Source organism: Mustela nivalis (assembly GCF_964662115.1).
Source record: "Mustela nivalis genome assembly, chromosome: 11".
NCBI classification, from domain to species: Eukaryota; Metazoa; Chordata; class Mammalia; order Carnivora; family Mustelidae; genus Mustela; species Mustela nivalis.
In genome coordinates this window covers 70,904,438-70,923,624 of record NC_139030.1, presented here as the reverse complement: position 1 = coordinate 70,923,624, position 19,187 = coordinate 70,904,438, and the positions used below count along the sequence as shown (strand labels likewise).

The 19,187-nt window shown below is 56.9% G+C and overlaps 1 protein-coding gene across 3 annotated transcripts in view; it reads left to right on the top strand.

Annotated features, from left to right (window-relative positions):
- Positions 1–19,187, top strand: part of MLPH (melanophilin) — a 42,634-nt gene that overhangs the window by 18,195 nt on the left and 5,252 nt on the right. The window contains exons 3-13 of one of the 3 annotated variants that reach the window (XM_082691037.1): positions 3,069–3,290; positions 3,437–3,549; positions 4,702–4,740; positions 6,312–6,415; positions 7,578–7,694; positions 8,831–9,026; positions 11,246–11,391; positions 15,735–15,920; positions 16,213–16,368; positions 17,809–17,901; positions 18,526–18,597. In XM_082691037.1, coding sequence (XP_082547163.1) covers positions 3,069–3,290; positions 3,437–3,549; positions 4,702–4,740; positions 6,312–6,415; positions 7,578–7,694; positions 8,831–9,026; positions 11,246–11,391; positions 15,735–15,920; positions 16,213–16,368; positions 17,809–17,901; positions 18,526–18,597 — 1,444 coding nt within the window. The remainder of the gene's footprint in view (positions 1–3,068; positions 3,291–3,436; positions 3,550–4,701; positions 4,741–6,311; positions 6,416–7,577; positions 7,695–8,830; positions 9,027–11,245; positions 11,392–15,734; positions 15,921–16,212; positions 16,369–17,808; positions 17,902–18,525; positions 18,598–19,187) is intronic. The other 2 variants (XM_082691039.1, XM_082691038.1) reach the window with 2 other exon arrangements.

The window sequence follows — 19,187 nt, the reverse complement described above, 5'->3', positions numbered from 1 at the left end:
AACACATTTCATCATATGCCGAAAAAATCACATTGATTATCATCACCACTGATCTCATCAGCAGCCTCTAGGTGACAGACACTGTCAGGCTCGTGGTGGCAGATATAGATTTCCCAAGGTTCTTCTTCATGCTCGAAAGCTTGAGTTTTGTCATAGGCCACAAATATCACCACTTGTTTTCCTCGCAGTGACGAGCTCACTGTGTTCATTTCTAAGAGAACGTCTGGCCAACACACAAGACAGAAGAGTTTAGCTTCCTGTTGTGCTTTTAAGTAAAAATGATGCTTCGTGAAAAAAAATTCTAGTTCATGTTAGAACTCCAGCAATGGGCTGCCTCCTTACGTCAAGACCCCGGTCGTGCTTCAGGTTGGAACGGAAATGCTTTCAGTGTGAGCTGCTCGTTTCTTCACGTGGGGTATTGCAAAGACACGGCTCAAGGGTCAAGGTTAGTAAGATGAGTAACTTATTGTGGCATCAAGGACCTGCCTCTAATCAGGACGTACTTCATCAAAGACATGCTCTTCTTTAACCTTGTGACAAATACCGCAGGTTGCTGGTTCGGTTTGTGCCTCTGCCTTCACCCACACTGAAGTCCTAGCTGTTCGGTCACCATTGCTTCCCCGCTACTGGTGCAGGAGTCAAAGGCCAAACAAGAGAAGTAACATCTCAGCATTGTTGTTAAAATAGTTTTGACCTTGTGGACCCCTTAAAAGATCTTGAGACTCTCCAGAGGTCTCTGGACCACACCTTGAGAACCCCTGTTCTAAATTGTGGTACGCAGTATGTGTGGGGGTCATTCCGCCCGTCTTCCTCCCATTGTGAGTTTCCATCCCTTCCCATCTTTGTTGGGGCCATCTCTCCTCCACCTCAGTGAGCATAGCCTGTGGTCTTTCCATCTCAGCCTGGTTCCTTCTTTATTTCCTCCTCTCCCTGAATCGCAGGTAACTCACAAGCACGCTTGTTTCAAGTCTTCTTCCAGCTCTGGCGGTCGCTCACAAACAGGGTGTTTTCTCCTTGAGGCTGACTTGAACTGACTTGAGCTGCGTGTTGGTCTTTTGCCTGCCGATGCAGCCATTGTGGAGAGACATCTGGTCGACCCCATTTTGCAACAAGCAGAGTGTGTGCATCATTCTGTCCCCCGCAACTCCTCACCATGCAACTCCAGATCGGAGTGATTGACCCTGGAATATGTCAGTGTCCAGCTGTCACCCACATGGCTCTTATCTCAGAGGACTTCCGGTCCCGGGATGTGATGTGTCCTACAGGCCCCCACCCTTCCTGCTGGGCTGGGGGTGTGGTTCTGCCTGGATGCAGAATAAGGGCCACTGTGCTGGGAGAGAGGCGAAGGGTGGTCTCTAGATTTTCTAGCTGATCCAGATACTGTCAAAGTGGAAATGGAGGAGGTCAAGAGACCCTCCCCACTGGGGTCCAGGTCCCTGTGCTCCCAGGCTTGAAGCAAAGATGTCAGTGCAGCTTTCTCCGTGGATGACAGCCCTCCCCCAAGACTGCGGCCATCACGAGGCCATGTTTGCTTGGTTTTCAAAGCTGAGGCTAGAGTTTCATTTGTGGGACCTCCCAGAGTGTTTGAGCAACAAGCGGGGAGCGGGAAATCAGAGAAGTGCAGACAATGCCACTTAAAACCAGGAGTCCCGTCCCAGAGCTTCCTAGAAGAGCTCTGGGCTATCCCCGTCGGAAACCACAGGCCCCGAGTTCCCACAAGACAGTGGCTCCCTGGGTCCGTCTGATTTTGTCACTAAGAATGGATTAAGTAGATCCCTTTGAAAACTAAAAATACTGCATTTGGCAGACATTCTCTAAAATCCAGAACAGAGGGAATGGGTCCATGACGTGGAGGGGACATTTCCCAGTCGGTTCGATTTGGTGAGCCTACCAGACGGGTCTGGCGGGGGGTGCTGTGGTTTTCCCAGGACAGTCCAGTGCTGGATGTTTCCTGCACCAGACACCTCCCAGACGAGGCCACTTCAGGCTTGCTGTGTGGGAACAAACTGGGGGGAGGGGGTGGGCAGTTCAGCTTGCTCACCTATTGGAAGGGACCCCGAACTGTTTGCAAGGAGATATCTCCCGTCTTTGTCCCCAGGACTCTGTGTGACCTCCTGGGGAGAGTGCCCAACCCCCACTTGCCTGGCGTCCTCCCTCCACACAGAACCATTAGCTCAGGCCATGAGGCAGAGCAGGGCCTCAGAGAGAGGAGCACTGCCTTGCCCATGTGATGAGCTTTATCTCTGCCATCTCTGTGGCAGTGCTGACCAGCCCATGAACCGCCTGGACTTTTCTCTCTTCTCTAACCTCCTCTCAAACAGCTGGACTGGGCAACAGATTGGAGTTGGAAATAATCCTGTGGCCAGACCATGTGCACCCCCAGGATCCCACCTGGCCATGGCCTTGCTGGACTCCCCAGAGCCACCAACTTCACTCTGCTCTGAGGAACATTGGACCCCCCGGTGCTAGGAACTGCTAGGCCCACCCTCATCTGGTGAAACGGGGTGCTGGAACACAGTCTCTGAGCTCTGGGCTGTGCATCAGCAAAGCTCCGGGCTCCGTCTCCAAGCTGGGGTTCCGGAACTCTGTCCCTCCTCTCTCCGTTATGGGTTATGTGAGGTGGTGAGGACAAGCGGTGGCAACTGTCCCAGCCTGTGATTCTGAGCCCTGATGGGTCGTGGCCCTTTAGCACTGAAAGTCACGGACATGCAGCCTGGAAGAATGTCAGATTGTGAAGAGGCACGGAAATGTTTAAAGGCAACTTCATTTCTGTAAAAATAGAGTTGTTTCAATTCCAATACCCTAACTACACATGTTTGACCCCAACTTGCTGGGCTTCCCCCTCACCCCGCCCACCCCCCCCCCCGGGAAAGAGCAGGAGCATGGAGCTGGCCCTGCAGACAGTGAGGGCTGCCTGGAGGTGACTTACCTGTTTTCTGTATATGAGAAAATTCTGTGTGTTTGTGTGTGTGTGTGTTCTTGCACATCCATGCATGTAAGCACTTAAAACCTATTGCAAAAACAAGGCAGGTGTCTCAGAGATTTCTTGTTTCTGATATTTTCCCAAGGGGGTTGAAGGGCCGGATTAAGAAGGAGAGCTCCCAGAGAGAGCTGCTTGCTGACACAGCGCACCTGAATGAGACCCACTGTGCCCGCTGCCTGCAGCCCTACCGGCTCCTTGCGACCCCCAGAAGGCAGTGCCTGGACTGTCGCCTCTTCACCTGCCAGAACTGCAGCCATGCTCACCCGGACGAGCAGGGCTGGCTCTGTGACCCCTGCCACCTGGCCAGGTGAGTCATGGCCTGACATCCGAGGGACCCTGTGGGTACCAGGGCCTGATAGGTCTCCGGGGGGGGGGGGGCCTGGCTGAAGAAGGGTGGGCATGGACGCATGCCTCCCAGCGCCATGCCTCTGCCTGAGCACCCTGTCTCTGCAGGGTTGTGAAGATTGGCTCTCTGGAGTGGTACCACCAGCACCTGAGAGCCCGCTTCAAGCGCTTCGGGAGTGCCAAAGTGATCCGTTCCCTGTGCGGACGGCTGCAGGGGGCAGGTGAGGAGCGTACCCCTCCCCAGCCCCGCTCTTTGTTCCCATGTGTGTTTCAGGTTTCAGGACCAAGTAGATCCTTTGGAATGGGTCTGTGCCCCTGTCAGGCCCTCTCGGGTGTTTTGTACGAGGTTGGCTGCTTTCTGTGGCCCCCTGGGAAGTCCTGAATGCTGTCGACACCCAAACTGCTTGAAATCCTACCTTTCAAGGTTTCCTAGCAGGTTGAGAACTCATAGCTCAAGTCTCGAACTCAGTGACTAGTCTAGTCAAGTAACCAGGCTCTGGTTAACAGAGCATGTTCTCCAGGCCCTTCCTCTCTGGGCGTCTGATTTGGGGCCTGGATCTTCTCATTTCCACAAACATTCCCTGTGCATCTGATGGGCCGAGGGGTCTTCCTGCAGCTGGAGGTCTGGTCCCCGCCACGGGGCTCAAGGGTGAGAACCCCAGGGAACAGGGCAGAAAGCCACACTGCAAAGCGTTTGAGAAACTCGACCCCAGAGGCGGTCCTGTTCACAGAGGCCACGTTGGAACCCCTGAAGACCTAGTATTGCTCTGGGAGGTGCCAATTCCAGGGACTGGGCCGGCTCAGGAATCTGTGTCTTATGAAAGATTGTGGGGATTGTGAAGCCCAGCCGAGGTCCGGAGTTCCTGGAGCCAACACCAACCCGCACCTGCCGATTTCAGAGTTGTCAGAGTTGTCACCACAAGGTGGCGCTGTGGGACAATAGGAACCCTGACTCCCCGCTGCTCCCAACTGGCCCCAGAGTCCTTGGGATGATGCCCAGGCTGGATTCTCCCCCAGGGGCACCTGGGAGCACAGTTCACTGAGTCACAGAAGGTGCAGGGAAGAAAAGTCGTGTATGTGTTTTCAAGTAGTCAAACTGAAAAAATAGAAATGATTGAAGTTACTGTTCTGAGGCCTGGTGGGCCAGGGCCAAACACAAACTGGTCAGCTAGGGTGGGGGATGGGGGTGCAGGGGGTTCTCCCGGTAAACCTGCAGAGCAACCGGGGCATTTCCCGAGGCCCCCGCAGCAGGACGGGCGGATGCTGCCGGAGACGGCCGTCCCAGGTCCGAGAAGGAAATGAGAGGAACCCGGAGCTAAAACACGTGGTCTCGGGGGATGTCTTTCTTCCCAGCGCCTTTCCTTTGGTTCCAGGTTTACCTGACAGAGTGCAAGGCTCGCCTGACATCCACAGTAAGTCCTCGGAGCTCGTAGGGCTCGTGATTGTTCCCTCCTCCCTGTGAGAGCGGCTGAGAACTATCTTCCGTGTCAGGATCAGGGACCATCCTTCGGGTTTGCTCAAACCCTCATCCCAAGTGGAGAGAGAGATGTAAGGAGTCGGCGACCAAAAGGGGCGCAGAGCTCCTGTTCCTGTTCAGTCCAGGGGGCAGCTCCATGCTGACAGGCCACACGCACACCCACATACACATGCACACACACAGACACACGTGTGTGCCCCAGGTCTCTGGGAGCCATGCCCACATTCCCTCCATGCAGACAGAGCTCAGCTCAGTGTCTTCTATCTGGTGGTTTGGGGTAAGTCTCCTCAAGATTCACAGTCCAGAGAATGAAAATAATCAGCCTGTCTGCCCGGTGCATGGGTCCTAGTGTGGGGGCCCGCTGCACAGGGCACTCTCAAGTACAATAAATGCCCGGCTCGTTCACACTCGAGACCTCCCCTGACCCAAAGGTACAGGGAGTGAGGGCTGGGGGGTGTGCAGGGGCAACACATGTGGGCCCAGCCCCACAGCCCACATGCCCCCAGTGCAGGGATGTCCTCATGGCCTTTGTGGGAAGGTCGACGATCCATGTTCTAAAACCCTAGAGCTCGTTTCCTGGAGGTCTGGAGACCTAAAGGAAAACAGGAGCCAGGTTAGTGTGAGTGGGGAAGCAGAGGGAAGAGGCTGTGATGGGGCTGCCCGGGTGCTCAGGTGAGGCAGGGGGCCTGGAGGGTGGAGGAGGGGTGGGCGCCCTGGGGCTGAGGCTCACCTCCTTCCAAGCTATGTCTGCAGACTGCAGATAAACTCATGAAATGATTGTTTGAGAAAACGTGATTTTGCTCTCAGCCTCCTTCACCCACCACAAGGCCAGGGATGTGGATTACCCGAGAAGGAGTCCCTGAATGGAGGACAAATGCCCGTTGGCATGATCCCTGACAAAACTGATGCAGAGTAGTTGTTTTCTTCTGGGGTTCAGACCAAGTCTAACTGATGCTTGGATAGGTCTTTGGAAGGCCAGCAGATGGTTTTGCCTGGATGTGTCATGGTGGGTGGATAGGTGGACACGTTTTTGCAGAATGCATGAATGAGTGGATGGATGGATAGTTGGATGGAAAGTGGATGAATGGGTGGTGGCTGGATGAGTTGTAGGTAAGCAGGTGGGTGGGCAGATAGGTGGGTGAGTGGATGGGTTGTAGATGGTCGGGCTGGTTGGATGGACTGGTAGGTGGGTGGATGGGAGTGGGTAGATGGGTGGTGGATGGGGGGTTGGGTGGATGAATGGGTAGGTGGGTGGATGGGAGTGTAGATGGGTGGTGGGTGGGGGGTTGGGTGGATGAATGGGTAGGTGGGTGGATGGGAGTGGGTAGATGGGTGGTGGGTGGGGGGTTGGGTGGATGAATGGGTAGGTAGGTGGATGGGAGTGGGTAGATGGGTGGTGGGTGGGGGGTTGGGTGGATGAATGGGTAGGTGGATAGGTGGGTGGGGAATGAATGGGTGGCCCCCAATCTCTCTCCCTGGGTTGAGTCACGCGTGCGTCTGTTGCAGGTGGGCCTGAGGCAAGCGCTGGCGAGGGAAGTGGTGATAGTGAGCAGACAGATGAGGATGGGGAACTAGACACAGCAGCCCAGGCCCAGCCCATTGGCAGCAAAGTAAGTCTTCCCTGGTCACCCCCACCGATCCCCCAGCTGGAGCCTGGGGTTCTGATGTCCTAAAAACCTCAGTGTTCTCCTTGACTTTACCGGTTACCGTAGCATGAGCACAGAGACCCTACCTCCCTGGCCGTGCCCGGAGAGTGTGAGACACCGAGCACCAAACGGGATCATGCCTTCAGCACGTGGTCTCACCATAAGAAACCCCAGAGCAAACTATGGGGCGGACAGAGCCCTTGGGAAGCCCACCCGACCTGTCCGGTCTGGGTCCCAAGAGCACGCTCTGAGGTTGTGAGGGCAGGCAGGGGTCGCAGAGGGCATCCTGCTGTCTTGCCAGGTGGCTTTGGTATCCTTCAGGGAAGAGAACCTCTTTGACTCCCCTCTGAACATTTTACTTTTTTTACAGCCAGCCATAAGCCTTGCTTTTAGGTTCATTTCTATCTTCACTTATTTCATAACATGTTTTTGGTGACAGACAAACGGAGTACCCCCCGGGGTTTCTGGAGATTGGAGGGGGGAATGACAGAAGGGGAGCCGTTTGGGGCGGGGGAGACAAGGAGTTTAGTTGGAGACACCGAGAGGAGACCAGGATCCATGACATTCAGTTCTGGCCAGTCTATGGGGAGAAAATTGTAAACGTGCCACTCAGAGAGCTTAAATACTAACCAGTGTCTGGAATATTCCCTATGTCATGCCGTTAAAGCATCAAGATTAGCGTGAGGGAGGATTTCAGTAGGTGGGTGCTGTTCATCTGGACAACTTGGAGTTCTCCCCCACCTCTGGGACCTTGCGGGGGGTGCCCCTCACCTGCCTGAACCATCCGTCCCCCACCTCTCAAGGGAAAGAAGTATCTGGGAGCCCCAGAGGAGCCTGCCTGTGCTCCCCGCCCCCCATCCCGAGGCTGCCGTGTCCTCGGCACACCGGAGCAGCCTTAGGCCCCTTGGGTCCAGCAGGTGTTTCCTTCCGCTCCTCTAAGAGAGGCTAAAGAGGCAGACCTTGCAGGGCATTCCGAGGTGCTGCCTTGAGCTCCTTCAGGTTTGTGTCTAGGGTGGGAGGTGAGGGTGCCCCTGAGGGCGCTCACCCTGCCCAGGGCAGAGGGTCTCAGGTCCTTGCCATCCAGCTGACCCTGACTCTGCTCCTCTTGCCCACATCTGCACCTAAGAAAAAGCGTCTCTCCATTCACGACTTGGACTTTGAGGCTGACTCTGACGACTCAACTTGGTCTGGCAGTCACCCCCCAGATTCGTCCCCAGTGCCAGCCGCCACGGACAGCCTGCAGGTCAGTGGGCTCTCGTTTCTGCCCCCGTCCTTCCCAGGATAACCTGAGCGACAGGTGCTCGGGCCCCAGGTGGGGGACGGCACTCTGGGAAGGAGTCCGATGGCCATAGCAGGCCTGATGGGCCTGATGGGCTGGGGGGAGGGGGAGGGAGTTGGGGTGCTGAGGATCTGGGATCCCACAGGATCCAGAAGCTTCACACCCCCCATCTTTGCAGAGACAGGGCTGGCCCCTTGGAAAAGTGGAGTGCAGGAGGGGAACCAAGGCTGGACGAATGAGGGGCCCCGGGAATTCGGATGGGCTGCTTGTCAGGGGAGCAGGCCAGAGGAATGCTGTCTGTCCTGGACTCAGGGCCTGATAGGTGCCTGGGCATCCGTCCAGCAGTTCCAGGCCCAAGCTGGGCGGGGCTGTGTCTGCCTGGGCTGATCCGCAGACTGCTTCAGGGGAGAGGACAGCAGGGCAGCAAGCCGGCACCCCAGAGGTCTTTGGATAACAAGTCCCACTCCAGCTGCAAGAACAGCCCCTGTGGCCTCTGCTTCCTGTGGTCTCCGGGCCCTGAGGACCGCTTCCTTCCTGCCCCCTCAAGCTGGAAAGGAGCTGGGGCATGTGACTTCCAGACAACCTCAGTACCTTGTATCCTTGGGGGCAAGGGCACAACAGAGAGAAGCTTCTGCCAGCCAGAGGAAGGGTAGAAGAGGGGCTGGGGCTGCAGCCGAGGGGCCCCCAGGGGTCCTGCCATGCTCCCGCTCACCTTTCTGGGAGTATTAAGGTGTATGCAGTTAGAACAACACATTCCACCCACCACCCCACCCCACCCAGATAATAGCTCCCCCACCCACCTCCTCGGGGCCTCAGGCTCTAGGTGGGTCAGAGCCCTGAGCTGTCAGATGTGTTCCCTTGTACAGTGAGTGGCCCAGGGTCTCGAGAGCCCCCCAGCCTTCCACGGACACGTGATACAGAGTGGGCAGTAAATGGTTCTCTGCAGGATTTCTGCAAATAAAGGGACCTGAGTTGCAAGGGGCCAGAGCAGGGAGTGCCTAGCGTTTGCTCCCGTGAGGTCTGGAAACCCTCAGACTAGGATGGAAAGACCCCCGTGCCAGGGAGCTGCCCTTCCTAGTAAAACCTCACGCGCCCTTCAGGTCCCGTGTGCTCAAACCTTCACTGATGAACCCCGTGCCAAGGACGCCTCCCCAGAGGCCATGGTTGCCCCTGGATGCCACCCCCCTCCAGAAGAGCAGACGGACAGCCTCTCCCCTGCGGGACAGGACACCCTCACTGAGCTCTGCGTCCCTGGAGAGTCCCGCAGGACAGCCCTGGGGACTGCTGCTGCAGCTGGTAGGTCCCTTGATGGGCTCTGCATTGGGGAAGGGGTCAGCAGAAAACCCACCCACTGCCCTGATTTGTGCAGACACGCCGGCCGATTGATAGCAACCCCTTCCTTCACTGCCTTGTCTGGCATGTCTGGTCGTGGTAGACACCACTCCCCATCCACTCCCACCCACTCCCCCCCACCCCCAGGCTGGACGCTGCCGTCCTGACACTCAGAAGTCCCAGCATCAACAGCTCAGCTGGTCACATAGCTTGTTATCAGCTGTAGGGAGGGTACTGAGCTGGCTTGGGGTAGAGACAGGCAGGTGTCCCTGCAATGATAAGGATCACTGGTCACCTGGACCATCCATCCTGACCAAAGGACAGGTCAGGTCCAAGCCTGGGGACTGACACTGCACCTGGGGATGGACAGTACTCTTGGGGACGGATGGCGCGTTTGGAATGGATGGTGCACTTGAGGACAGATGGCGTACTTGGGGATGGATGGTACATTTGGGGACAGATGGCGCCCTTGGGGACAGACGGTGCATTTGGGAATGGATAGTACACTTGGAGGAGGATGGTACTCTCGGGGATGGACAGTGCACTTGGGAATGGATGGTACTCTTGGGAACGGACAATGCAGGTCCCGTTTGGGCACTGCTTCCCCCTGGTCCACCACCAGCCCCCAGCTACGAATCGTGAGGTCTGCAAGTGCTGAGAACTAGACTTGCTTAGTTGAATTTTGTTGTCAGACAGCGCGCTTCATAATGAAATCCTGAATTGCTGTCTTTTCCTGTGCCCTGTGGGAGTATGGGTTCAGGAGTTCAGACACCCTAATGCAGGAGCAGATGAGATCACAGAGGCAGCCCGGCCCTCCCCCTCCCACGTGGCCGCCGCGTGGGGCCAGCTGCCGGGAAATGTGGTTAAGACACCTCCTGCCAGGAAATCGGTCCCCTTTCCATTTTTCCTTTTCATTATATTATAGGGAACATAATCTCATGGTCCACAGGCTGATTAGGGTGCTGGAGGCATTTGGGGAGGAACATGGGGGCTTTACTTCCCGCTGAACAGTGAATAAATGAATCTGCATTGAACAGGTCATAGGATGGGGGTGGACGGGGACGGGGACGTCACAGACTCCCTGACCCCCACCATGATCCTGTCTCACGGTGAGGACACCGACGGGGTGGCAGGCAGGGAGGGAGAGGCCGAGGGAGACCACGTTTCTGACCAACCAGCAGTTTCACTTCATCCCTGGAACGGGGAGCATCTCAGGGGACATGCTCCCGACACGCAGGGGCCTCGTCTGAGGCTGGGTGGAACGGGGCAAGCCGCTTGTTCCACCAGCTTAGCCATTGTGACTCAGTTTCTCCTCCCTGTGAAGAGGGCTCATGCCTGGCGTGTGACACCGTTGTAGCCACTAAACAAGATTGTAGTGTCACAAATGTAGCAACTTAAAACAGCGGATCTCCATCCTGTCCGTATGGGAGGGAGTCCAGGCACTGCCAGACTGTGTCCCCAGCATGCGGTCTCCCAAGCTGAAGCCAGCGGGGCCCGGGGTTGCAGTCTCCCTGGAGCTCGGGGCCCTCTCCCAAGCTCGTTCACCTGTTGGCAGGACTCACTGAGCCAGTGGGGACTGGTGCCTGTGGAGGACAGTAGCGGCCATGCACAGTGACTCCCATGCGGCCAGCCCTGGCCACCTCTCCCTCTGACTCCACCTCCCAGGGAGGGGTCTGGAGCCCTAGGGAGGGGCCTTGCGGTGAGGCCATGGGGACAGTAGTTCCCCCCAATCTGGAGCACAGGATGAGCATTTTTGGGCATGCTGGAGGTGATCCGTGCCCACACACAGATGCGAGAAATAGCCCTCAGCGACCAGCATGGACAGACTTTCCAGAGCCCCCACCACTCACGGACGCTGCCTGGGCCCCACATCAGCCACGCTCTGGGCACACAGTTTCACGTGGTGGAATTTCGTGTACTGTGGTCACCCGGCTGATGTGGTCTCTGCTCCTCTGGCCCCACTGAGAGTTCCGGGCAGGATCCTGTTTCCTGAAGGTCCCGTGTGAGGGTTTGGGATCCGCTCCGCTCTGACCTTGATCTAAGGTTCTCTGCTTCCTCACCTCGGGGGGCTGAAATCATGTCTTCGGTTTCTGTCATCTCTCGTTTTTCTTTACTGGGAAAAGCGTGTGCACTGGCTTCCAACTTTTTGCTCTGGATAATGTGATCCCACTCTCACTCCAAAGGGAAGAGCGTCACCAGGAGTGAGCGGCTCCCCTCCCACTATCTGGCCGAAATGGACACCTCGGAGGACGATGGCGAGAGCCCCGGGGCTCCCCACGCTGCCTTCCACCCATGCGGAGGAGGAGGCCACACCCCGTCCCAGAGTCAGGTAAGGCACCTGCAAAACTTTCCTTCCCGCTGATGCTTTGGATGGAGATTTTTTAACCTTCATGCCAAGCTGCTTTGGAGAAATCAAAGCTTTCAGTGCTTTCAAGCCGCACGTTTGCCCAGGCCTGTGTAGCAGAGACGTGCGAGCAGTATCATCCAAATGTCCGCTGTCCTGTTGGCATGAAATCCACATAATGTAGAATTCACCGTCCTGAAGCTCATGTTCACTGCACTCAGTGCGTTCACAGCCTGGTGCAGCCGTCCCCTCTGTCGGTCCCAAAACGTCACCGCCCCAGAGGGAAGCCGATCCCGTGAGCCGTCGCTCCCCATCCGCTCCCTCCAGCTGAGGCGGCCACCGGCCTGCTTCCCGTCTCCGCCGTGCGCCGTGGGCATTGCATCCAGACGGGAGCGTTCACCGCTTGATGTGCGTGCCTGGCTTCCTGCACACGGAGTCACGGTCTCAGGATCCGTACTGTGGCCTGTGTCAGTGCTTGGTTCCTCTGGAGGCAGATACTTAGCTTACGCCCCATCAAGCATTCTGTCATTTACGAGAGGAGCAAATACTCCACCAGGGTATGCCTTTAGTAGATGTTCCGCAGGTTTTAAGAAAATTTAATTTGACATACAAAACACCTGTTAAATGAGGGAGACTCACTCACGTTGTAGACCCTGATTTATGACATAAATCACAAGATTCCTCTGAGTATCCCGGGTTCCCTTCCCTGAATTTAAACCATGGTCCCACTTACAGACAGCAGAGTCAGATCTGAGCAAATACATCTTATGGGAGGAAAGGCTACCACACTTTATACGAGGACAGCCTGACCATAGGCTGATGCAGACTCATAGAGACCCTGGCAAGGCCCAACTCCTACAGAGGAGATCTTGGGATTAGGGCCTTTTGTTAGTGAGCAGCCAGAGGCAGGACATCAAGAGGAGAGCCCTGCTCTGGATGGAATCCCAGAGGCAGCTCAGCCACGGCTGGTCTCAGGCATGTGTTCAGGAGCGAGGACTGACCCAGGCTCTAGTATGTGGCTCAGAGTTCCTCCTGGGACCCTCCCCTCAGGGAGACTTGAAGGGTGGGAGGTGGCCCTGGGGATTCTCCCTTCAGGGTGACCCAGGGATGGAGCTCAGGCTGTCAGATGGAAGGAATGACTGATGTTGAGCGTGTTCAGAAAAGGCGGAAAGCAGCTGGGACCCATGCGGCTGTGCTTGGCCCTCTTCTAGATGCAGGTGGGAGGGGCCGCTCTGCAGGGAGCTAGGGCCTTCCCCCACCCCTTAGCCTTGTGCGCACTCTGACAACCCTGGAGGAGCTTCATCTGACACAGCCCCAGCCCACACACCCCCTAAAACTCCTGGCTGTCACTCTAGCAGCACCATCCGTGGCCCTTGGTGACTAATGGAGCTACCCAGTGGGACCCACCCAGTGGGACCCAGACTTTGCTAAACCCTCTGTCCCCAGCAGCAGAGGTGCCAGCATGGGGACGGGACCCCCACTGGGCGGGTGGGGTGCCAGCCCTCCCAAATCTCAGCTGATGCAGAAAAGGTGAGAGGCTCTTCCAACCTTGATCCTCGGTCCAAGCCTCGGGAAATGGGATCTGCCGGAAAAAAGCAGCAGACTTGTAGAAGGAGCACTTCTTCGCATGGCTTCTGAGGAGTCGGTGCATGTTTTTGGTTTTAAAATTGGGCTAATGTCAGCGGAACAGAAATGTGAAGTCTCCCTCTCCAGAGCCCGTGCCCTGAGGCACAGCTGACTCTCTTTCCTGGAGCGCTACCCAGAAGCTTCCCACAGCCATGGGCTAGAGGTTCTCTGTGCCCACCCTCTGCCTCTGGAAGAAGGGTGCTCTCCCTCTGCCCTGAGCACAGCAGGGTGTGAAAGACCCTGAGAAGGTCTGCAGTGAAAGCCGTCCAGCATTCTCCACCCAGAGTGGCTCTCACTTCTTGGGGCCTGGACCCTCTTTTATGGAAGAGTGAGGAAAACACCACACAGGAAAGTAACCTTTGATCAGACCAGGGGTCAGCCCTTAGCAGGGCTGGGGGAGGGTAGTGGAGGGGCGGCGAGGCCAAGGCAGGGACCTTCCTGTGTGGCAAAGCCACAGTGGACAGAGGAACCCCCAGTCAGATGACAAGGTGATAAAGACTGGAACTGTCTGTTTTCAGTAAGTTTTTAATTTAACGACTGTAATAACTTTCAGTAAAACACATTCCCTGACATCTGGCCAGCCCTCCTGGTACGTGCCATCCTTCCTGCCTCCTTGAATGATTCCCTATTTCATGCTCGGAGCTTGTCTCCAACTCCACCTCCCCCAGCCTCTCCCAGAGCACGTGTCCCACACATCTTTGTGTAAAGGCCAAGTGGGCAGCAGGCCAGGTACCCCGGGGAAAACCCAGGGCAGACCATTCCAGGGGTCCCTGCAAGGGGCTGTGGGTCCTGTTGATGAAGTTCTAGAACCTAGGTGAGGAATGGTGGGCTGAGGTCCGGAGCCGATGACCAAGAAAGAATTCTTGAGACATCTTTGGTGCAAAATGGTGGTTTATTAAAGCACGGGGACAGGACCCGTGGGCAGGAAGAGGGGCTGCCCCGGGTTGTGAGGGATGGCAGGTTCTATACCTTGCCATTGGGGGAAGGGGAGGGGAAGGGAGGTTTCAACGGAGTTTTCATATGTTAAAGAGGGCCTACGAGGTGCCGAGGTGCCCGGATGTCCCAGGCCAACCGGAGGCCTTACCCTTGCTGCTGGATCAATGTTGTCTTTAGACCAGCCATTAACATTAAGATAGTTGGGAGACTTTTTGGTGGGATGTCACAATCCTGCCATCAGTCATCTTTGTTAGTAAGATTTAGGACATTTGTAAGCCAAGGGAGACTCCTGTCTTGCAGGATTGTGAGCTCTGCAAGTTAATTATTTGCTTATTGTTCATGGCAGTCAGGGCTGCCTGAGGGATGCTACACATATGACTGAGGGGGAGCGGATGGAGAAAGGGTGCAAGGCGCCAGCTTTTGCTTTGTCTTCAGCCAGCCCCGTGCTCCCTCATCACTGTCACCCCTCAGCTCTTGTCTCTCCTCCAGCCCCAGATGAGAACAAAAACCCTAGTTCCTTGTCTCAGGGTGATTTTCTTTTTTTCAATCTGGAAGTGACATTTGACAGCAGCTGTGTCAGGCACCGGTGGGTCACCCTCTTCTTCTCGGTGAGGGGGTGGGGTCTTTTGTGCCGGCCACGTGTCCCCGGAAGACAGAAGCAGTCTGTGCACACTCTCAGCCGGGTATCGATCCCACCTCTCCAGCCCAGGCAGCCAGACGGCGGCTCGGTTACCGGCAGTGGCAGTCGCTCCAAGTCCTCACCAAGCGGTGACGGTGACGTTTCTCAGCTTTTGTATTCTTCTTTGGGCAGCTTTGCCCACTCAAAGCCCTCGGTGATGTGAAGATCAAACCAATTACCTACCGAACAAAGCAAACGCATCCTGTCGCTCATGTGGCTCAGCATTTCCCTTTGAAAACAGGGTGAGCTCCCGAGGAGATAATGGCAGGAAGGACGCACCTGCCGGGCTTGGAGGAAAGGAAGGATTGATTTTCTCGGGTCTGGTCTGGGCGTTAATAGACTCTGGTGACTCAGGAGAGGAGGAAGTTGTACTTTTAGTCACTTGAGGCCGTTAGCTGGTGCCTCCTGGCCCAGAGCGACCCGAGGCTCTTGCCAGCTAATGACTTTTAGTTCGAGCAGCCTGGCATAATGAATTAGCGCCTTCCTGTGCCAACCAGGAGTGGCGGTGACCACAGCTCCCTTACGGTAGTGACACGTCATACCTTTCAGATCCAGCTGCCTCACTTGCTGAATTTGTCATTCTTCTTGCTCACCCCTTGCCCTCTCGTGTGGTGCCACTCCCAGATTTTACTTGGTGTTCTAGAACTCTCAGTGTCAAAACGGGCCTCACGCTCCCCTTCCCAGGGCCCGTTATGGATGGTGGCCTTAGCTTTCCTTCCAGTTCTTGGGAATTTAGTGCTTCTGCGGAGATGGTCCCCAGATTCCTGCTGGTGAGAGTGGGCTCTGTCTGCCGGCCACTCCCTCATCTTGGGGATCCCATTTAGGGTCGGAGGGAAGAACTGTCCTCCCATGGTAAAAGTGTCCCCAACGGAAAGCTCAGTGTCTTGGTCATGAATGGTGGATCTTTGGCCTGGGTGGCGACAGGATCACCGGAGTGCCCCACCCTACAGACCCTGGTTCACGAGGGCCAGGACTGGCCCCAGCACAGGCACTGGGGGCGAGTAATGGAGACTTCCCCCAGAGTCCTGTCTCTGAGCACAGTGCACACAGATGACCAGCTGAATCCCAGTCTGTTTGGTTGTCTCAGTGTCTCCCAGGCTGCGAGCCCACAGATGCCGACAGAGAAGAGGAGACCCTCAGGAGGAAGCTGGAGGAGCTGACCAGCCACATAAGTGACCAAGGAGCCTCGTCCGAGGAGGAGGGGAGCAAGGAGGAAGAAGCAGAACTGGACAGGAGCCCCTCCATCAGGGACCTCCCGGGGGCAGGCCTGGAGGTGAGGCCACCTGACTGGGCTCGGCAGGACCTGGGAAGAGGCAAGAGCTCTTGACTCCCGGGCCAGGAGGCAAGAGCTTGTGACGTAGCCCCTTGCCCACCCCAGGCAGCCAGCCAAGCTCTGGGGGGCCCTGGGCCCCAACAAGAGCTGCATGGGAGGCTTAGCCCCCAGCCAGCCAGCTAGTCACCCAGCCCCAAGTTCAGAGGAAAGAATGCCATAGGATGGGCCCATCTTGGGGAGCGCCCTGCCGTCTCTCCTGCTGGTCATCACGCTCCATGCTTCCCCCTCCCAGGTGAGCGGGGCTGTGGGCCAGATGTACAGACAGGAAACCATCCCTGGGGACCCTCAGGACCTTGTGCAGCCCAGCAGGACCGCAGACAAGGAGCTGCTGGAGCTGGAGGACAGAGTGGCTGTCACAGCCTCAGAGGTTCATCAGGTGGAGAGTGAGGTAACACCAGTCCCGGGGGTGGGGGGTCTCCAGGCGGAATCGTGGTGGGATTCTGGCAGCTGTGGACAGTGCACCAAAGCTCCAGAACAGGAGCTTGGGGTTTCTGTGGGGATTGCCCACACCACCACCCCTGTTTTCATCCCATTTACCTTGGGGAGAGGCAAGCAGGGTGTTCAGCCCTACAAGAATGATGCTGACGCTTACCCCTCCCTGTCCCAGGAGGAGGGGCCTTCTCCAGAAGCAGGCTCCAGTTTTAGGACAACCCTGAGGTCTGGAGCAGACTCTGACCCAAAGGTCATCCTGTGAGTCCAAGTGTGGGTCCAGGACTCAAGCGTCAGGAGCCTACAAAGGTCGAAGGACACTGCCAGGGTCTCTCAGGGACAGCCAAGATGACTGAACTCTGCTCTGCCCTCCCCCGGTGTCCCCCAGAGAAAAGAGGGTCTGCCCCTCGGGCTGCAGGGGGAGTCCGCACCCACGGCCCTTTCTCGCTTCTGCTCATCAGCAGGTGCCCACCAGGAGTAAGGAGCGTGTCTCCAGAGCTGTGTGTGTTGGGGACAAGCCACCTCGAGGACTTTGCATTAGTTTATTCCTTCTTGCTCAGAAAATGATTTTCAAACTCCTGAAAATGGCAAGGCACAAAGGCACAGCTGTTGCACTCTTTGATAGAGCCTTGCCTTCATGGAGTTTCTGCTTTCGTGGAAGGAGATAGAGGCCAAGCCAATGACCAAGGATCAGTTCTTAAAGCCAGCCGTGCAGGGAGGAAGTGAGGGTGGCTTGGAGGAGCCCCCAGGTGGGCTGCCCAGCAAGGAATATTGCAAGAAGAAAGCAGCACACATGTGTGGCGGTCCTGGGGTGGTCTTGAACTTGGCATGTTCAGGAAGGAGCAGTGAAACCCTGAGCCTGGGGCAGAATGAGTGAGGGGGAGAGGGTAGGAGACTGCTGCAAGAGGAGGGCAGAGTCCAGAGAGCCGTTGGAGGGACCAGAATAGGGGTGATGGGGCCTTGATTCTGTTTCCAGAAATTTCCTTTGGCTACTGTGGGAGTCAGGGTTGGGGGCCCATTTAAAATGATGTCAGGAAGGCAGGCTCTGCCAGAGGCCAGTCAAGCCTTTGCCCATAGTGTAGGCCTGTCTCTTAGAGCTGTGGTGACACTGTCCGCTGTCACTGCCCCTCCTGCCATCCCTGGGGGGAGCCAGATTTCCCAAAGTGCCTGAAAATGTACAGAGCCCCCCTCCTCCTGCATGGGGGTGACCCTTGAAGCAGCCCCCTCCTCGACAACCATGAAGATGCATGATAATGGGCCCCCAGGAATCGCATCTGTTGGGACCCCATCTTAAGGGGACTGTAAGAAAGCTGGTGAATGGGAGGCTACTCTTCCTGGACTGTGACGTCAAGCTGGTGTATCAGAGTGACGTCCGTGTGTCTGTCCTTTTTCCTGCCAGGTCTCCAACATCAAGTCCAAGATTGCCGCCTTGCAGGCTGCAGGGCTCACCGTGAAGCCTTCCGGAAAGCCCCGGAGGAAATCTAACCTGCCGGTGAGTCCAGGAAGCCCGGCGCCTGGCTTTGTGCCCAGAGCCCCAGCCAGAGCCACACCCGGGGGCCTGAAACCAACAGGCTGACTGGCCCCCTCCCTTCCCACCCTGCCAGCCTGGCTGGGTGTGACTGGAACAGATTCCCTGGGGACAGCAGGGAGGGCGCTGCCCCCCACCCTCCACAGTAGGTCTGGGACCAACACTCATCTGCCCAGAGTCAAGCTGGGGTCCCCGGAGCTGGTCACACCGGTGGGGCAACCTGGCAGGCAAACACAGGGTGGTCCCGGGGGAGCCCCAGGTCTGGCTGCAGGAGGTACACAGGACATTCGAACTTCAGATAAATGACACGTCACTTTCGAGTATGAGTATATCCCCTGCGATGCTTGGAGCAGACTTATAAACCGTATTCATTGTTTCTGAATGTCAAAGCTAACGGGCTGTCCTGTGTGTTACTGGGCTGTACCTGGCAGCCCAGGCTACTGGGCTGGTGAGCTGGGGGCTGACGGGCCGTCCCTGAGCACCTGGCCCCATGTTTACGGAGAAAGGCCGTGCCCCTGTCCCGCTGGTCCTCCTGGGGCAGGCGTCAAACAAGCCACCGTTAGGTACAGGCCTTTTCATTGTCCCCAGATATTTCTTCCCCGGCTTGCTGAGAGACTGGACCGGAATCCTAAGGATCCGAACGCAGACCCCATGGAGGAGGTATGTGTCGTTCCAGGAGGAAGAGATCGGGGCCACTCCCTGGCAGCACAGCAAGCAGGGAGCTGACACGTGTCAGTGGGGCTGACCCTGACACACCTTGCAGCTCGGCCTGCCCCGCAGGGCGGCTTCCCCAGAGGCACACACGGGGACAGACTTGGTGTTAGAACATTGGTTGGGGAAATCCGGGAAAACCCAGATGAGGAGCGGGAAGGTGGGACCGACGGGAGGAGGCCAGCAAGCCTCCCACCTCGGCAGACCCCACGCAAGGTATCTGTGGCTCCCAGTGACGCCCCGGGCGTTGTCTTGTATGGGGCAAGGAGGCCGCATGGACCCCCCCCTCCAATGCCATCAATCATGGACGAGGTCCGTTCTGGGCTCTTCTCCCTGGCCCGTGCGGGCTGGCAGGCTCCAGAGGCCTGGGGACAGGCCCACCAGGGGGATGTGGGGGCCAGCTGTGGAAGCATCAGGAGCCAGCGTGCATGCGGTGTTACGGGGCCCGGGGTGTGGGAGACAGTGGCCCCGCTCACAGCGTGCAGGGCATCTCCAAGGTGTAGGCCGTGTGGTTGGGGGTGCGGTTGGAGGCGCCCTCC